The sequence below is a fragment of the Penaeus vannamei genome, chromosome 10, assembly GCF_042767895.1.
Source record: "Penaeus vannamei isolate JL-2024 chromosome 10, ASM4276789v1, whole genome shotgun sequence".
Classification (NCBI taxonomy): domain Eukaryota; kingdom Metazoa; phylum Arthropoda; class Malacostraca; order Decapoda; family Penaeidae; genus Penaeus; species Penaeus vannamei.
Window position 1 is genome coordinate 13213887 of NC_091558.1, and position 20055 is coordinate 13233941.

General features: G+C 38.2%; 1 protein-coding gene across 1 annotated transcript; it reads left to right on the top strand.

Annotated features, from left to right (window-relative positions):
• The first annotated feature begins 4769 nt into the window (after positions 1-4769).
• Positions 4770-13237, top strand: LOC113801067 (V-type proton ATPase catalytic subunit A). Its single transcript, XM_027351876.2, has 9 exons — positions 4770-4882; positions 8795-8888; positions 9837-9949; positions 10241-10471; positions 10617-10811; positions 11004-11240; positions 11356-11924; positions 12039-12303; positions 12417-13237. The coding sequence occupies exons 1-9, from the start codon at positions 4880-4882 to the stop codon at positions 12576-12578; spliced, it is 1869 nt and encodes a 622-aa protein (XP_027207677.1). The 5' UTR covers positions 4770-4879; the 3' UTR covers positions 12579-13237.
• The last annotated feature ends 6818 nt before the right edge of the window (positions 13238-20055 follow it).

The window sequence follows — 20055 nt, forward strand, 5'->3', positions numbered from 1 at the left end:
TTTTGGCGTCCTTAGCAACGCGCATGGACGGCGCAACTCCTTTTTTTCATTAGTGTGTGTATTATAAGTATTAATTATTGGTTTTGTAAAAAAGGTGGATTATTTTTGTTCCCTACTTCGATTCTGATATTCTTTTACCAAGGGGTAATTGAACTAGGGTCTTCTTTGTTCTAATCATAATCATGCAATTAAAAGCAAATACTGCAGCGCACTGTATTTGATAAGGTTTGCATAAGTTATGAAGATCTTAGTATTACCTTATTCAGAGATTTTCTAATAGATACCTTCATACACAAAAAACGAATACACATATATAAATAATAAAATACGGGAAAATAAAAATGTACTTTCGTTTCCGAGGCGCATGCATACACTAGGAAGGTGTCGGAGACTTTTTGTAAGTGCTCCCACAAGACTGAAAAATTACATTGTCATGGAGGAAAATTTGTTAAACATGCTCACAGGCTTCTTACTCTGTAAATGTGTCTGCTCTTAATTCTAGAATGACTTGAATGGAACATTTGTACGCGAATGCACTTCAGCAATTTGATATAGTCGTCTTTTGGATTATAAACCCAATTAACTTTTTTGAAGGGACGTATATGTAGCTGAGGAGTTCTTCGTTGTCAAAGTGAAACAAGGTTTGGATCAACGATATTAGGGTATTTGGTCTCAGACTTGATAAACTGGAAAAACCTCTACCATTTCTGGTGTAGACAGCTACGAATAAGCTCTGCTGAAACCAGATTTTTTATAGGAGATTACAGATTGATATAAAAGACTTAACTTTGTATTGTAAGAGCTAAAAATAAATTTTGTTTATGTTTTATGTGAATACTTCCAGTCAACCAGCGCTGCGGTCTATCGAAGCTGAACAATTGCAACGGCCGATGAGGGAGGGATATTGGGAGTCGACAGCCCACCAATGGAGCGAATGAGTCACCCATGGAAGCAAGGAGGAGCCACTGAAAGGACCTATTGGACATCACTGGAATCGCACATAAAACCTTTTCCTTCAGCATCCACGCAAAATTGGTTGCTGTGGCCTCGCAGTAATGGGCAGACGCTACACTGGCAAGCGCGGTGAAGCAGTATATCCTTGATTTACTCCTGTTGTGAATTTAAATTCCAGAATATCAAATAGCGACCAGTATATGAGTGTAATTTAAGAGAATACTTTCATGAAAAAGAATACAGATGGCCTGATATTTTGTAGATTAATAAGACTGGAAATGAATTATAAGACAATAAAAAATATACAATATAATAAAACATATAAAATACCAGAAAAAATACATGATAAACTGCAATGTTATATACAGTTGATAAAGTTGATTTACATTGTAGGCCTACTCATTATAATGCTGATAAATATGATTCAGATGTGCTTTACGTCAAAGGATGTGTCATATCTTTGGTACAATAGTAAAACTTATAGAATCTACTACCCATTCAAAGAAACATTTAGGCCTATAATTATGAAAGTATACTTGCACGACTCTGATTGAGGTGTTGGGAATCTTCGCAGACACAATTTCTTTCTTGCAGTCTCACAAAAGGGTGGGACAAGACGTCTAGCGTTCTAAGACGTCTTCAAAGAGTTTCATACCTATTTGACGCCTTTTTCTTACAACAATGAAAGGAACGGTACCTTGCTGATGCGGTCGCGTTTAATTGTTGCGCAATCTTAGAGGAACGTTCTACCATTTTTAGGATTTTGTGGTAACCCTCTCTGTTTTGGGGAGAAGGCGTGGTATTACTTATTAAAGGTGCATAATAGGTGCTACGCCACACGTGTGTGTGTGTCTGTATGAATTTGTATGTGTATGTGTGTGACTGTTTGTCTCTCTCTCTCTCTCTCTCTCTCTCTCTCTCTCTCTCTCTCTCTCTCTCTATATATATATATATATATATATATATATATATATATATATGTGTGTGTGTGTGTGTGTGTGTGTGTGTGTGTGTGTGTATGTATGTGTGTGTGTGTGTGTGTGTGTGTGTGTGTGTGTGTGTGTGTGTGTGTGTGTGTGTGTGTGTGTGTGTGTGTGTGTGTGTGTGTGTGTGTGTGTGTGTGTGTGTGTATGTGTATGTGTGAGTGTACATTCATTGCACACACACATATATTTACAGGTATGTATGTATGTCAATAGCATCTGATCTTGGCAGCAGCCTCTGCTGCACTGTCAGTGTATTTTTTGACAATGAAATGGTCAATGTCATGAAAAGCCGGCAATGCGGATCGGCCTCTGTCTTCGGAAACTATTCCTCGACAGCATCGCGCCCGAGAGCTCAGCCACAGACTGGCCATCATCCTTGAATCATAAGCATATATCACCACCATGGCTCCATAACATAGCTCGTAATAAAGTCTAAGGCATCGTTTTACTTTCCCTTCGATGTGTGTATCCAAGAAAGCTAAAACGATACTCGCCATCGACTGTGATGTCAAGTTTCGACATTATTAGAATTTCCGACTTTGGAGCTGTCCACTGGTTACCAGAATCGCTCAGGTAGGGACGGGTCTGATCAATCTGCAAAAACAAGATTTGGGGGGAAGTTTACTAGCATGTGTGGATCGACGGAAGACCTTAGGAATCTTTGGATCTTACGGGGGACACGGTCGGTGTTGCTACGAAAAAAAAATAGTTATGACAAACGCTTGAAGAGATTGAGCCGTAATGAATACTTGGCCCCAAGGTAGTAACACCAGAGCCAACTAACTTGTCTCTGTTTAGCTGTCATGGTGCGTGCGCCTTGGATCCTCAACCCTCGCCATAATTCAGTAAAGGCGATTGAAGTTTTCACACCATTCTACCCACTGCTCCCGTAGAGTCCTCTTGGTCTGGGCATCTCTGAGGTTCAGTTCCGAGCGTTCTGATCGTTTTATACGTGCATTCATTCACTTAATGGTTAGCTTTCCTCATCTCATCAATGCAGTATGTATCACGAACGGGATATGGATATAGTCCGTAAGACTGCAGCTTTGGTTAAGTTAGCTTTGCGCACATCAGCACTGCCAACCGCACTGCCTTTACTATTTTGCCATTGAACCAAGGCATCCTGAAGTGCCTCCTTGTTAAGTCATGGATCTTTCATCGCCGGTGCCGCTCGAATATCCAATACAGTGCTGGCAGTCCCAAAGTGATCACTTGTGACAATCAGAATGACAGTCCTTCCTGTAGAGACGCGGTACCAGAGTGTGGTTAAATTCACCCGAAACCGCGCGCTCCCAATGACTCATATCCCGCAGCCTGGCTTGTTGCATAAACCCTGTCCAAAATGGCCGGATGAACCTCAGCAGTGAGAGAATCAACGTTATTTAATACACAGTGTGGAGTCTGCAGAGTCTAGGGTGATCAGCCGCTGATTCCTACTATGTCGGCGAACACAAGGTCTATATAATTACTTATAAAGTACTTGTATATATCTTGTCAGACAACACAAAAGCGTTGTGGACCATTCCCTTGCCAGTAATTTAGAGGACTTTGAGCCTGACAATGCCAATGCTCTCGATCGCGCAGTCATATAAACAAATGTTTTATGTAGTATACTTCAGTTTGGGGCTATCGTTATTATTTGAGGATTTTCACTTCTGTGTCGTGCGGAGAAGACCGCTTGATTACCCTGACGTTTAAGGTATCCTTTTAAATAATTTCACTTCTCTCGGACCGAGTTAACCGTACCGTGCCCCAAAATGAAAGTCCTTCTCGATTAGGACTAACACAACCTGTACCACTGCGCTCTTACTGACTATCCTACACCCTCTTGTGTGTGAGGAGAGACTGCTTTAGTACAGTATCCCGAGATATGAGCGTCTGGGGGACCAAGCATAAGTCGGGTGGCATCCGAGCATGGCAAGCAAATCTTGCTTCTTGCCATATATAATTTAATTCTCTCCTATTCGCACACACATGTATGTATGTATTTATGTATGTGCGTACATACATATACACACAGTATGTATATATATATATATATATATATATATATATATATATATATATATGTGTGTGTATATATACATATAAATATATATATAAAAGTATATATGTACATATATATACATATAAATATATATCAATATATATATGAAATTATATATATAAATATATACATATTGTTTTACACGTGTACATAGTATCTCTGTATCTATATGGAACTATACGTCTATCTACATTTCTATCTATCGACCTGTCTATCTATCTATCAAACTGTCTATGTAGGTCTTTTTGTCTATCTATCTATTTATATATATATATATATATATATATATATATATATATATATATATTATATATATATATATATATATATATATGTATGTATAATAAATCAACGGGAAGTATATCCAATATCTCTTATTTTATTTTCATTATCAAAAGGTGAAATACATGACTTTCAAATCACGTGATTGAGCCACATCACGAGGTCTACCTTCTACTGCCAGATTACTAGGTTTGAATGCATATATAAATAAATTCAAATACTAATATAAACTATTTATATTACTGTTACATTCGCATTTATTTAGACCCTCTATTATGATAGATCACCTGAACGACGATGTTCTTCTATTCTATCATGTGATTCTATGACGTCAGTACCCTGGTGATGACGTCACAAGCCTCTCTAAAATCATTAATAACAATATTTGAATTCAATAATTAATCATAGAGGTTTCTTATCAAAACTACATCATATCATTGTTAAGAAATGTCTCAATGAAATCAAATAAGGGGATTAATATCTTTGTATACATCGCCGTGGAATCGAGCTCGCATCACAAGACAGCTGTTTCGGCGAGATCGAAGATTGGTAGCTGTCATCTGCACTCCCTTGCTAAATTTGTTGAATACAAAGGCTAACAGCGGTCGAAATGGTAACGTATTTTAACGAATCGGGTTTATAAACACATAAGTTCATGGAAAAGTGTCATTTATGGTGTTGTTTTGTAAATATGTGAAAAGCTGAAGTGCGCAAGTCAAGAACCACACAGTAGATGGGGGATTTTGTCATTTTTCAGGGATAGAATAATGGTATTTTGATTATACGTTAATATATGTTGTTGTGTAGCTTAAAATCTAGAATGGAAGCGTTATGAAAATTATATTTTATATAGAATTTTACACTCCTGAGAAATAAAGTCTATCAAAAATGAAACTGATCCACCCCCATTGATAAAGGGGCGAGTTGCATACAGTACAAAATGAAATATATATTAACACAAAGGAGGTTTTTAAGTAGGTCTTAATTGTGAAATTATCAATATATTTTTTAGTACTTATTCATGTCTGTGTATTAGGGTTATTACTATTTTGGATCAGAGGCTATGAGGTTCTTTGAAAATTTATTCTGTTATTTTTTGTGTATTATTATTAGGTTTTCACTCTAAATAGTATATAGAATTCTTAGACTGATGAAATGTGGAACACATTTCATATATGACATTACTTTCACAAATTGAAAATAAGTTTTATAATATTGCAGTATCATTAAGGGTTAAACGGATAAACAAACAACTAATGGATTTCTGTTTTTTTGGGATCTGTGGGGAATAGGGTTTAATGGGAATATGAAAACGCACTGACCTTCCTAATCCCCTTTCCTGTGGGCATGCCCCAGGACTGCTTTCCCCTAGAGCATTTCCATACCCTACCATGGGCAAGTTCCCACCCCCTTCCTTCTACAATATTTTCCTACCCTACCTTGGGCAATTTCCCACCCCCTTCCTTCTACAATATTTTCCTACCCTACCTTGGGCAAGTTTCCACCCCCTTCCTTCTACAGTGTTTTCCTACCCTACCTTGGGCAAGTTCCCACCCCCTATCAGTGGCAAATAGTGTATAGTTCAGTATTTTCTCTGAAATTTAACATAATGTCAGTGTATCCATAGTCACCCCTGACAAGAAATGTTATATTTGGTTCATTTAGCAATTAAGGTTGAAATGACAAGTCTAGTTGTAAATGCACCAAGATTTGTGCTAGGTGACATTCATCATGTGTTACATTATTGATATGTAATGTATCGCTATAAGAATTATAAAAATCAAAAGATATTTTTAAATGTTAACCCCATGGATCCTGTTGCTTCACAGCAGTCACATGGCCAAGAATACAGGCATTAGGTTTGTGTGAGTGGCCACTGTTACAAGTGTGTGGCTTGTAGGCTCGGTACATATGAACTCTTATGTGTGGTGACAAGACTTTGTGCCTTCCCTTTTTAATGTTACTTTGTCTTTTTATGCCTAAATGTTTTCATTTTTTTTTTTGCCATTTTTCATTGTCCATATTTATAATTTTACTTAACCCTTTAACGCTGATATATTTTTAAGCTGAAAATAAAAGATTCTGAGCAGCTACAAAATCGGTGGGCAGAGATGCCCTGGACTCCGTCCGACGGCTGGCCGCGGCCCAGTGCTGCGTTGGAGCCTGAGCCCTGATACAGTGTCACACTGGTGAAACGCCCAGCAATGTTTATTTTTTCGGGTGTTTCATATGTGGGACATCTGTCATTAGTGAGTTCATTCATTCAGATGGTAATAGACATATCATCTCTCTAGGTAGTCCATAACTCAGTGCAAGAAAAATAAAAATGTGTAACATTTTGTTGCTTTTGTAATATTCAGTTTTTGGTAATACAACCTACACTACTGCTCATAGTGACCAGGATTAGGATGCTGACGATGGAAGTGGTGTTATCCCAGGAGCCACTGCTCTTTCAGTCATGGCTCATGAACACTATATTCCACACCTGTTAATTGGTGAGAATAATTAAATGAGAGTAATACAAAAGCCCCATTCTAAATGATAAATGAGTCTAATCATCCTTGAGGGGGTTTGTATACTCATGGTGAGTCTTTTCTGTCACCCTATCACCTTGGCCTTCAGCTGAAATGCTCTTGATGGCAAGTTTATGTCACCTGGGCCCAAAGTCAGATTTGCCCGTGATGGCAGGTTCTCAAACCAATTTTTTTTATGACGTGATGGTTATGTCATCTGGATTGAAGGGACTATATACAAATGAATCAGGGCTCTCAGAAGTAGCTCATCACCGGCTGCAAATCGTTGTTTGTGGCTGGTTTTACCACCTGCTATTTTTCGTCTGGTCCCAAAAATTAAATTATCACCTTCTGAAACCAGTTGTGAATGTGAATTTTATGTGCTACGCACGGCTGTCCACTTTTCGGTAGCAGCACTTGTGTTATTTTCTAAACATTAGATGATAAAGAAAATGGACTCAGGGTGGCTTCACCCCCCTTGCACCCTGCTATACTCCACATCTTTGAGAGTCTTGATGGATCAGGACAGATGAGTCTTGATGGATCAGGACAGATGAGTCTTGATGGATCAGGACAGATGAGTCCTGATGGATCAGGACAGATGAGTCCTGATGGATCAGGACAGATGAGTCCTGATGGATCAGGACAGATGAGTCCTGATGGATCAGGATAGATGAGTCCTGATGGATCAGGACAGATGAGTCCTGATGGATCAGGACAGATGAGTCCTGATGGATCAGGACAGATGAGTCCTGATGGATCAGGACAGATGAGTCCTGATGGATCAGGACAGATGAGTCCTGATGGATCAGGACAGATGAGTCCTGATGGATCAGGACAGATGAGTCCTGATGGATCAGGACAGATGAGTCCTGATGGATCAGGACAGATGAGTCCTGATGGATCAGGACAGATATCAAAACCGTCTTATTCATTTTAACCCCCTGGATCTGGATGACGTTGCGATCACGTCAAGGAAAAACTTGAACAGCTGTACAGATGACGTGAACAAAGCATCAAGAACGAAGGCCAGGGTGACGGAAAAGACTCGCCATGAGTGCACAAACCTCTTGGAGTGTGATTTGACTCATTTGGCGCTTAGAAGGGGGCTTTAGCATTATTCCCATCGATAAACGAATGTGGAATATAACGTGCTTAAGCAGTGACTGGAAGAGATATATGACATAAATAACCAAATGTTTTTATTTATATATATATATATATATATATATATATATATATATATATATATATATATATATATATATATATATATAATTTTTTTTTTTTTCTTTCTTTCGTCTTCTTTCTTGCACTGAGCTATTTACTACATAGAAAGATGATATAGAGTCTGTGCAAGGAAAATAAGTAATTACAATCTGGATAAAGCAAATCAAAAGACAAATATGGACATTGGATAATGGCGATAAAGCATATTTTTAATGAAGGTAGCTGGGTAGTCCTGTTCATTGTCTGTGATCTCTAAATTACACTAGAAATACAGACAGAAATGTATCTGTAAACATGAAGCATTGAAATAAAAAAATAAAAAACACAAACATTGTTGGAGGATTGTCATGCATAGCTTTAGCTAGTTTATAAGAACTTAAGCACTCGACTATACATTCAAGACCGGAAATCTCCCTTCTTTATTGAGCACTTTTTTACCTTGTGTATCTGTATCATAAGAGTAAGAAGACTCTTGTTATATACTGTAATCTTTGTTATCAGTTGTTATCTTACAGAGTGTAAGAATATAAGGGGATCTGATTCAAAGGAATATATATGTAATTCCAAATACAACTGGAAACAATTAAAACATGCAGATTGTTTTTTCTTGGGGTTAATGTAATTTACTGTTTTACTGTTTATGCAAGTATGATATATACTATGTGTGTTTTATATATATATATATATATATATATATATATATATATATATATATATATATATATAATATTTATTTATTACGTATGATATGAATAAATAAACTGAAAAATTATTTTTTCCAGGCAGGAGCAATGGATAGGGCGGCCAAGTTGGCCAAAATACAAGATGCGGATTCCGAAGCTGCCCTGGGATCAGTCTGGGGTGTCTCTGGACCTGGTAATTTCTTACTTTCCTTCTTTCTTATTATTACTTGTGTCAGAGAGAGTATATGGATGCACATGTGGGTGTATCAGTTTTGAAGAATTATAACTGTTTGAACAAATATTTTCATAATTGTGTGAAGATAAGCCTTTACTTTTCAAGTTAACTGTCAGATTTTCAAGGCATTTGTTAGGCTAAAAAGCTTCCCACAGTTCCCCTGGCGATGATTTAGACTGAATTCATGGAAGAATCCTCACTTTACTATTTCTGTTGCTTATTTGAGTATTAGCTTAACCCTTAGGCTACTATAATTGCTAGAAGTATGCTTATTTTTCTTTCCCACCATCAACTCGGGCACAAGAGTTTTTCCCCTCTAGGTGACTCAGTGTTAAAAAATATAAACAAAATTCCTTTCTCAGCCATTAGGTCTTTAATGCCCACTGTCAGTCATGGAAACAGCATGTTCCCCGACCTCCTACCTCTAAGTGAAGGGAACATGATGGGTAATATGCATCAAAATCATGCAAAAGCTAGATGAGAGTGGCTGTGAGGAAATGGATGGCAGTGAAGGGTATGAAAGTGATGAAAATTGTTGTAATGATGAGGATAACCAAAATGTAGACAATGCATCAAGCCACTGAGATGACATAGAGTGCAAGTGCCGGTGTATTAATACCTTTTCCTATTTTTCTTTGTATTTTGTATAATACTAGAGCTAAAAACTTGTATATTTATTCATATATAATAACTTTAGGATGTATAGGTATAAATAAGTAAACAGGAATGCATAGCCTAAGGGTTAAAAACTTCTTTATCAATATATTTTTAAAGCTTGTAGATCTGTAAATGAATAATAGGTTATGTTAAAGTAATTGTGATTGTCTTATCAAGATTAAGTTTCATAATCACTTGTTGCAGTTTTTACATCATAACGAGATATTAAAAATTACATACCCATTTCAGTCGTAATTGCCAAGAACATGAGTGGATCTGCTATGTACGAATTGGTGCGTGTAGGACATCAGGAGTTGGTGGGTGAGATTATTAGGCTGGAGGGAGACACGGCCACCATTCAGGTAAGTAAGAAGAGTCAGAACTTAAGAACTTATATGTTATAGATGCAGACTTAAGAGTTAATTGTTATCGGAGAATTAACTGGAAAGACTACCATTTACTTGTTTAGAGTATGTGGTCATTTATGATGTGATTTTGTAGTCTTAGTGTCAGTGTAATTTGCTATAGTGAAATATTTATAATGCTATTTGTTATTTTTATGAAGTGCTCTTTACCAGTTAATAGGTGGTTAGATAATGCCAATTTTGATTTAATTAATGCCCATGTGATCCAGCAAAAAACCTCTCTCACAGGTCTACGAAGACACCTCAGGTGTGACTGTGGGTGATCCTGTGCTGAAGACTGGAAAGCCCCTCTCTGTAGAGTTGGGTCCAGGCATCATGGGTAATATCTATGACGGAATTCAACGACCTCTGCAGGAGATTGGTGACCTCACTGAGTCCATTTACATCCCCAAGGGTGTATCCACCCCTGCTCTGTCTCGCAGCAAGAGCTGGGAGTTCCACCCTGAGCCAGCAGTGAAGGTGAATAATGGAATATAGAAAGCTAAAGGTTTTATATATGGTTCTTGATTGCAGATGAAGATTTTCTAGCAAATTGTATAGTTTTGAGATGAGAAGAATAGGGACTATTTAATTTCATGTATCTTTAAAATCTGTTTTCTTGCAGGTGGGATCACACATCACTGGTGGAGATCTCTTTGGTATTGTGCCTGAGAACTCCATCATCAACCACAGGATCATGTTGCCCCCGAAGGCGCGTGGTACCGTGACATACATGGCTCCTGCTGGTAACTACGGTGTGGATGAGACTGTCCTGGAGGTTGAGTTTGATGGAGAGAAACATAAGTACACCATGATGCAGGTATGGTTCAAGATGTGAATGCTGAAGGTAGTAGGATGAATGAGAAATAAATAGTTCAAAGGGGTGGCAATCAGAGGGAATATATGAGGTAATTATATATTCTGATGTTACAAGGAATATGCCATTGTTTAATTTAGGTAATATTATGAAGAATGATTATTAATTACTTAACTCCATGTCATCTTTTCTCAGGTGTGGCCAGTAAGACAGCCACGTCCAGTGAGTGAGAAGCTCCATGCAAATCATCCTCTTCTTACTGGTCAGAGAGTCTTGGATGCTTTGTTCCCTTGTGTACAGGGAGGAACCACTGCTATTCCTGGTGCTTTCGGTTGTGGCAAGACCTGTATCTCACAGGCTCTTTCCAAGTATTCCAACTCTAATGTCATTATTTATGTTGGTTGTGGAGAGCGTGGCAATGAGATGGCTGAGGTAAATAATGGAAAAGTTTGGTTTAAATCAGTCATTATAATGTTCAAAATCTACTGTGCCAATTACATTTAGATAATTTGTCTTTGCTTTCTCTGACCAAGTTATTTTGTTGCAGGTACTGAGAGATTTCCCTGAACTGGAGCTGGAAGTGAATGGCAAGAAGGAGTCCATCATGAAGCGTACTTCCCTGGTAGCCAACACCTCCAACATGCCTGTGGCTGCTCGAGAAGCTTCCATCTACACTGGAATCACATTGTCTGAATACTTCCGTGACATGGGTCTCCATGTATCCATGATGGCTGACTCTACTTCCCGTTGGGCCGAGGCTCTTCGAGAAATCTCAGGTCGTTTGGCTGAGATGCCTGCTGATTCAGGCTACCCTGCCTACCTGGGTGCTCGTCTGGCTTCCTTCTACGAACGAGCAGGCCGAACTAAGTGCCTGGGTAACCCAGAGAGAGAGGGTTCAGTTACCATTGTTGGTGCAGTCTCTCCTCCTGGTGGTGACTTCTCAGATCCAGTCACATCTGCTACTCTTGGTATTGTACAGGTGTTCTGGGGTTTGGACAAGAAATTGGCACAGCGCAAGCATTTCCCCTCCGTCAACTGGCTCCAGTCCTACTCGAAGTACATGCGTGCACTAGAAGAGCATTATGATGCCAACTACCCTGAATTCATTACGTACAGGTGAGAATATCATAATCTGAAAATATTTTAAAGTGTCAAGTTTTAATGTTGTACTAAGGAACAGCATTTTCAAATAATAGATAGTTTGAGTTGATATCTAATTTTTATTTATAGGACCAAAGTAAAGGAGATTCTTCAGGAGGAAGATGATTTGGCTGAAATTGTACAGCTTGTCGGCAAAGCTTCACTCTCTGATACTGACAAGATTACCCTGGAGGTGGCCCGTATCATCAAGGATGATTTCTTGCAGCAAAACTCATACACTCCTTATGATCGTTTCTGTCCATTCTACAAGACTGTGGGAATGATGAGGAACATCATCGCATTCTATGACATGTCTCGACAGATTGTTAACCGTACAGCCCAGAGTGACAATAAGGTCAGTGATATATGTAAAAAACATTTGTTCTTTTCTTTTGATTATTTATCAAGATTAATTTTTGTAGCTTATACAGTGTTTGAATTCATTATTTTCTCGCTCTTGTCCTGCAGGTCACGTGGCAGATCATCCGAGATTCTATGGGCAACATCTTGTATGAGCTTTCATCCATGAAGTTCAAAGACACATTCAAAGATGGAGAGGCAAAGGTCAAGAAGGACTTCGATGAAATCTATGAGAACATTCAGCAAGCTTTCAGGAACCTTGAAGATTAAACAAAGTCATTCCTCTGCGGCATGGTACTCTCAAACATCATGAAGAATCATCTCCATCTCTTAACTGTTTACATGTTGTATAGCTCAAATCCTTTTGTTTTAGAGATGTCAGTAAATCAGAGATAATACTGAACAGAAAACAATAATGTTAGCAATTAGGTGCATATAAGAGGTAACAGGAGACAGCAGAGAGAAGTTGGTGAATTGATTATCCATGTGAATAATGCCGCCTCAGTATTTTATGTCGAGGCTTTCAGGTGTTGTGCTAGCCCATTTTGTAAGTGTTAAATGGGATTTTATGTAAATTTCACCTAGTTGTAGTATTTAAAAGGGTTAACTTTTTGTACAGTTGAAAGGAGAGATTGTTATTAAGATAAGTTTTTTGTGTATATGCTAAGCTCTCTTTTTCAAGTTTTACTTTGAAAATGAGTCTGTTATGACTTTTGTTGGGACTGGATGTTTAATTGTTTGTAAAATAAATGTTGTGTAGTAGTTATTAGTGCCTGATAAGATACTCGGCTATGTAGTGTATAATCTAGGCACAAATAATTTATGAAAGTTCTGACATTCGCGAAGACATTCCAGAGTGTAGGTAGAAAATTGTGTATATTAAAGATTCCCAAGTATATTGTGAATAAAGGAAGTGGGAGGGAAGATTAGATGTATTCTTTCATTAAAATCCTACACATTTTTTTTATAGTAAATACTTGTCTCAGGTTTACTAATATCATCATACCTATACTTCTGAATACGAATATGCAATGAAGTATTGAATGACAAAATGCTAATGCATTGAATATGGCAGAAATTTTGGTTAGAGGACCTCTGTGATCAGAGTAATTTTGATTTTGATATACAAACAGCACTTCCCAAATCCCACTACAATCAGAGTGACTGCCAATGTCCACCCTTCCCCTCATCATATTCCCCCTACCCCTCTTCCCCCTACTCCTCCTTCAACCCCATCCTTCCCCACTATCCCTCCCACTCCCTCCTGAATACACACGAGAATCCCTTATGTTACAAAAAGTTTCCCCAGATCCTACCCTCCTTGACGACCCCACTGATACTACTACTACGCCTACACCTGGCCCGGTACCTCAACCCACAGATACCCGTTCTCCTACTACTCAGACAGCCATAACTACCGTTACCACCCGTTGATTACTCCACAGGCTTCCGTTCTCGCAGACCTGATCTCCGTCATCTCTTATTTTCCTACAACCCATCTTTTGTCTGTTTTCAAGAAACCTTCCAAACACATCCTCCAGTACCGATTCAAATTATTTTGTATCATCCCCTCACTCACTCTCTATCTCTATACTCATTCATTAAAAACACCATACACTAGACCAGTGTTGTCCAAACATTTTCGCCTATTGTACCCTTTATTACCGGGTACTGTTACGTCCACCATGGCTAAATTAACTTCTATTTCGGATAATGCAAATAATATACTAATTATGAAAAGACTGCATTGTAGGAATGTTGTTCAATAAATTCGAACTTAATGCACGAATAAAATGATGATTCATAGAACATCTGATTTTTCTGTTTGTGTGTGCGTGTGTTCCTTATTTGTTCACGTACCCTTATGATCTACGTTGCGTCCCCCGAGGGGTACGCAGACCCCAGTTTGGACAACACTGCACTAGACCGTTCCAAACTACTGTCTCTTGCACTATTATCATTATTCTTCCTCTGTTTTCCCTGACCCACCAAAATCAGATATTCCCCCCTCTATCCTTCTCACCCATTACCAGCATTCATGTTTACACTGACGGTTCCAAATCCACCACAGCAGCTGGATTCGCAATAACCTTCTCAAATCGCACTTGCAAATACACCCTCCCTCCTCAATCTAGTGTCCTTACTACAGAACTGTATGCAATCCTTTTTGCCTTAAGACGCATATACTCACTACCCTATCCCTCTTTCGCTATTTTTACTGACTCCCGTAACTCTTTAACCCTCATAATGTCTATGCACTCGACCAATCCCCTTGTCTGTAAGATCCAGAACTGTTTGTTCTATCTATCCATACGCCATAAATCTGTCTGATTTTGCTGGGTGCCCAGCCATGTTGGAATCCCTGGCAATGAAGAAGCAGATATTCTTACATGCTATGCTGCAATGTCAACATCACCTCAACCACGCTTCTTGCATATTCCAGCTACGGATTATTACCTCCACTTTAAAACTTTGTATACCCGATGGCAATCTTTCTGGTCAAGCCTCCACAATAATGAATTACATACTGTAAAACCATCAATCTCCTCTTGGCCAGCTCCATTTCACAGGAACAGACATTGGGCGACGGCCCTCGCACGCTTACGCTCTGGCCACACCCGCCTATCTAATGTCACGCTCTGACCCATCCCTATGTCCTCTATGTAATGTCCCTCTTTCCGTCCCACACATTCTGTTGTCCTGCCCACGCTTTAATACAGCACGTACCTCTGTTTTTCCACACCTATCCTCCCTTCACCGACCTCCCACCATATCAGACATCCTTACAGAATCCCACAGCTTCTGCCTTGGCAACCTGTTCTCCTTCCTCAGACGCATAAATATCCTTAACTTGATCTAATTCCCTTACCTAAACCATACCCCTTACCCATATTCAACCTTTCAACATCACTCTAGATGGTTGACGCATAGCAGCTATCACCTGGCATCACCCTTTACTATACCTTCCCATAGTGCTATGTGACCTTAGATGTCTAGCACATTTATTTCGCTTTTAACCATTTTCCATCAGCATCTTTCTTTGCCACTGGACCACAGTTGTCTGTTTACTTATTCCATTCTCATCCTATTGATCTGAACGCCTTCGAACGCTTTCTCAACGTCAACCACCCTTCTTCATACTAGAGGATTTCAACTGCTGCCAAACTCTTTGGGGTTGATTCCACAATAACCTCACGTGGCGTCAAAAAAGTGTGTTCTATGGTGGAACACTGTCCTTACGCGCTTCGTTTAAAAACGCTCATCGGGGAACACCTATCACTATAAATGAGGCACCCCTCACTAACTATCAGCCCTTGTCTCTTTTACGAGAGCGTCTGCCCACATTCGAAGCACAATTCCGAACAGCAAAACTAGCTGGCAAAAAATATGATCCCTAGCTCATTTCGAGACATATTGTATCCGCATTTGCGTGCCATGATTCCATATAAGCCATATATGATACCACATGGCGGTATCATATTCAACAACTGACCTCTCTAGGCATACGCAGTATCTTTAAAAAGTCCCTCTCCAAACGCACTTTTCAGGTCAAAATTACTTTTTCCACCTCATCTTTCCTTAGGTCGAAGGCGTCCCGCAAAACAATGTTCATAGCACTACCTTATTCCTTCTAGCTGTAAATGGTGTTGCATCAGTTTTACCACTGAGGTCCCGAGTATCACTATATGTTGATGGCTTAACCATCTACTCTGGCCCGTCCATACCTTCTCTCCAGTAACTCCTTTAGTCAGCAATATTATCAGTATCTTCCTCGGCCACTAATTGTGGCTTTCGTTTTGCCACTACCAAATCCTTTTCTATCCTCTTTTCCCGCAGACGTGTAAAACCCCAACCTCCACTCTTCTTATATGGCACTCCACTCCAATACCGTTCCTATGGAAAGTTCCTTAGAGTTCTTGTCCTAGCGAGACTATATATTTTCCACCAAAAGAAAATCTCGTCGCCGCCTCTGAATCTTACAAACTGTCCTACACATGTTAGAGCTCAGACCGCAAAACTCTCATCCATCTTCATACAACCTTGACCGTCTCCACTCGTGATTATGGATGCCATCTGCCCTTCTTGCTCATCTTGATGCAATCCACCATTACGGTCTCCGTTTACCCCTTGGCGCCTTCCGTTCCTCTCCAGTTGAGAGCCTGTATGCTGAGTCAGGCTTGCCAGCTTTCTCTCGATACTATGTCCGTTTCCACCAACTCTCCCTCACCAAACTATCCCTCGATCCCTGCTTCCTACCTTTTTTTCATCTCCACGTTTACCAACTCCTTTCGCCATTCATATGGATACTCTCCTTTCGCATCCCCCTTTCCACGTCTCCCTCTCTTCTGTCCAGTCCGTTCCTCCATGGCTTATACCTTACCCCCACATTTGCTCCTCTGTTTTCCCTGACCCAACAAAGTCAGATCTACCCACTTCTGTCTTTCCCACCCACTCCCTTGACCATGTCTCAACTCATTCCCCCAATATCTTGTTTACACTGATGGCTCCAAATCCACCTGCTATACTGATTTTGCAGCTGTCAACCCGTGCATTCAAATACCCCGAAAAAAAACAATCAATCCCCATCCAACTGAACCGAAAAACAAGGGGGGCCGGCCACAGGGATATATATTAACAACTTTCATGCCGTAAAGTCATAAACCATAACCAGAGACCTACTCAAGTTCACTTTTTCTCAGTAACCACAAGGAATTGGGGAGAGTTCTTGGGCACGTTAGAAAGGTCTCGAGGTCATGCATGGCCTAGGCTATGTGGCGTTCCAATAAGGGGTCAGGATGCGAAAACCTCCTAAAATACCGCTTAAATACTGAAGCAACAGTACATGGGTGCCGGTTTATTTAGGGTGCTATGGAAACCTATCACAGAGTAAATTACTAAATTAGACTGGGGATGGTATGAAAATGTAGCGGGCGTAGGTACATGCGTCACCTTTTCGGGGCGGCGCCTCTAAATTGCGTTTTGAGCGTGATATATATAATATATATATATACATATATATATATATATATATATATATATATATATATATGTATATATATGCATATATACATATATATACATATGTATATACATATATATATATATATATATATATATATATATATATATGTATGTATGTATATATATGCATATATACATATATATACATATGTATATACATACACACACACACACACACATATATATATATATATATATATATATATATATATACATATATATATGTATTTATATATATATATATGTATACATATATATACACACGCACACACACACACACACACATATATATATATATATATATATATATATATATATATATATATATACATATATATATATATATATATATATATATATATTTACATATCTGTATATGTATATGTATATGTATATGCATATGTATATGTATATGTATATAGATATATATATATATATATATATATATATATATATATATATATTATGTATTTATATATATATATATATATATATATATATATATATATATATATGTATATGTATATGTATATGTATATCTATATGAATATGTATATGTATATGTATATATATATATGTATATATATATATATTTTTCTTCTTCTTCTTCTTCTTCTTCTTCTTCTTCTTCTTCTTCTTCTTCTTCTACATGTGTGAGCGTGTGTGTGAGCCTGCATACTTCACATTGAGAAAGACTTAATTCAAACAAGCATAGGTGCAGAAAGGTATCTTGAAGTGGAGGCAAGGTAGGTTCCCCCTAAAAATTAGCCGGGGGTTCTGGGGGCTACAGTGGAAAAGATCCTGGAGGCTCCTGGATTTTAACAGTTTTAAAGAGATGAACATTAATTTCTGCACTAACATGTTAGACATTTTTATTTAGATAGAGGCAAAAATTTGGTTCCGTTTCTCTTCATTCAAGAGTGGAGGTGGTCGCCTCCTCTGCCCTCCCTTTTTCTATACCTAAGATAAGAAAGAGTGTCACTAATCTCATTTGCGAGACTTCTCTGGTTTGTGAAACACTTGTCAAAGGTACAACTCGATTCCCATTCCTAGGAATCGTACTCGAGCTGATGAATCTCATTTTATTTTTGAAATGTATCAAATGATCAATTACTGGTATATTGATGTTACATAAGGAAATAGCAAAATATAAGTTGTTAGTTCTTAACATCTCAAATTTACAAATCAAACAATGAAAAACTATCAAAATCAGTTGAAAAATATTGTGGGCCTTAAACACCTCCCATCAAACTTTTTCCATCGTTTATTGGCATTGGTTTCGAACATCAAACTCCTTTAAATATTTAGAAATGCCACTTTTGATTTATTAATATTAACTTAGAACACATCTGTTATATGTTATACAACATATATCTATGAATAGTTTTATCAAAAATTATAAAATAAGCTCATCTGCACTTTTTTAAAAACATGAATAAACTTGTTGTTTCAGACTTCCTCATAGTTTTTAACAACTGTTTATGTATGTATATGGCCAGTGGGATAAGTCATCTGAGTACTCTGGTGATTGGGAGTTCCAAGGATTTTTGGTGTTTTAAGTAGCACCCCAAATATTCCTAGTATACAGTGGGAGGTGGCAGCCTGTGGGATCTGTAGGTAGATTGTCATCCAATGTCTGTCAACCTAATTTTTTTATATCTGTATTTATATATAAGGACTTGTTCTTTTCCTCCTTTTGAGATATCCTGTTTCTTTTAAGTACATAATTTTTTTGCCTGTGCTTCATGTACTATGGGTAAAAAAAAAAAACTCAACTTTTTGCTCCTCACTGTTTTCAAACATTCATGAAAATAAAACCTGCCCACCCTAGAATTAAAAATGTGGACTTACATGTAAGTCAGTGGCTTACAAATTCCACATGAAAGTCAAATATAAATTGAGTGAGAAAAATGTGTAGCTATACAACCCCTTTTTTATCATACTTATGCTAATAATTATAATGTTTGACTGTCAAGAAAAATGTCAGATATATATGCAAGACTAACCCTGAAATGTGGCTAGTCACCTGACTATACTCCTCTCACATCCCCTTCCCTGCATATTCTCAAGCTATGTCAAATGCTATTAACCCAAAGCCTTTGGGGGAATTTGGAAATTAGGATATGCTTGGTCTCTGCTCTGGAAAGTATGATAATCAAATAGGCTTGCCACTTCAGCCTGTTCCAGACTCAATATGCTGCACTAAGCGTGCAACACCGACATGATATAATTTGTATCCGAAACATGATTTTAATACTTTTGTTTATTCAGAGATGCACGAGTTTTCTTTTCTAGAATAAACCTGCAATAGCCTGATTATGTAAAGAAGGCCCCATTTCAATAAATTTGGGGTTGCCATTTGGAAAATATGGAATGTGGTTTTTGTGTAGAATAAAAACGGGATTTCCTTTCTTTTTCACAAATCTTATTCTTATGAAACAAGTGATTGTATGCATTTAATTAAAACGGTTCAGTACTTCCTTGCTGAGTGTCATACAAGACAGTCACCCTGGCAGTGCCATATGACAATTCCAAAGTGACTGACCATGTAAACTTGGGTGCAACTCACTTACAGGTTCAGGTATAGCAAGCAAATTATGCATGTGCTCAATTTCATCTCTTTTATGCAAAACAACAGGCAATCAGAGCATGGAGGCATGAACCATTGTAAAATTATGTGAATAACCAGGCCTGTGTATCTGTGCCAATGAAGGGAAAAGCTTGT

Bases quoted from the DNA above. Each gene is read 5' to 3' on its own strand.
- LOC113801067 (XM_027351876.2), top strand. The intron at 8,889-9,836 runs GTAATTTCTTAC...TACCCATTTCAG, and splicing joins CTGGGGTGTCTCTGGACCTG to TCGTAATTGCCAAGAACATG. The intron at 10,812-11,003 runs GTATGGTTCAAG...ATCTTTTCTCAG, and splicing joins ATAAGTACACCATGATGCAG to GTGTGGCCAGTAAGACAGCC.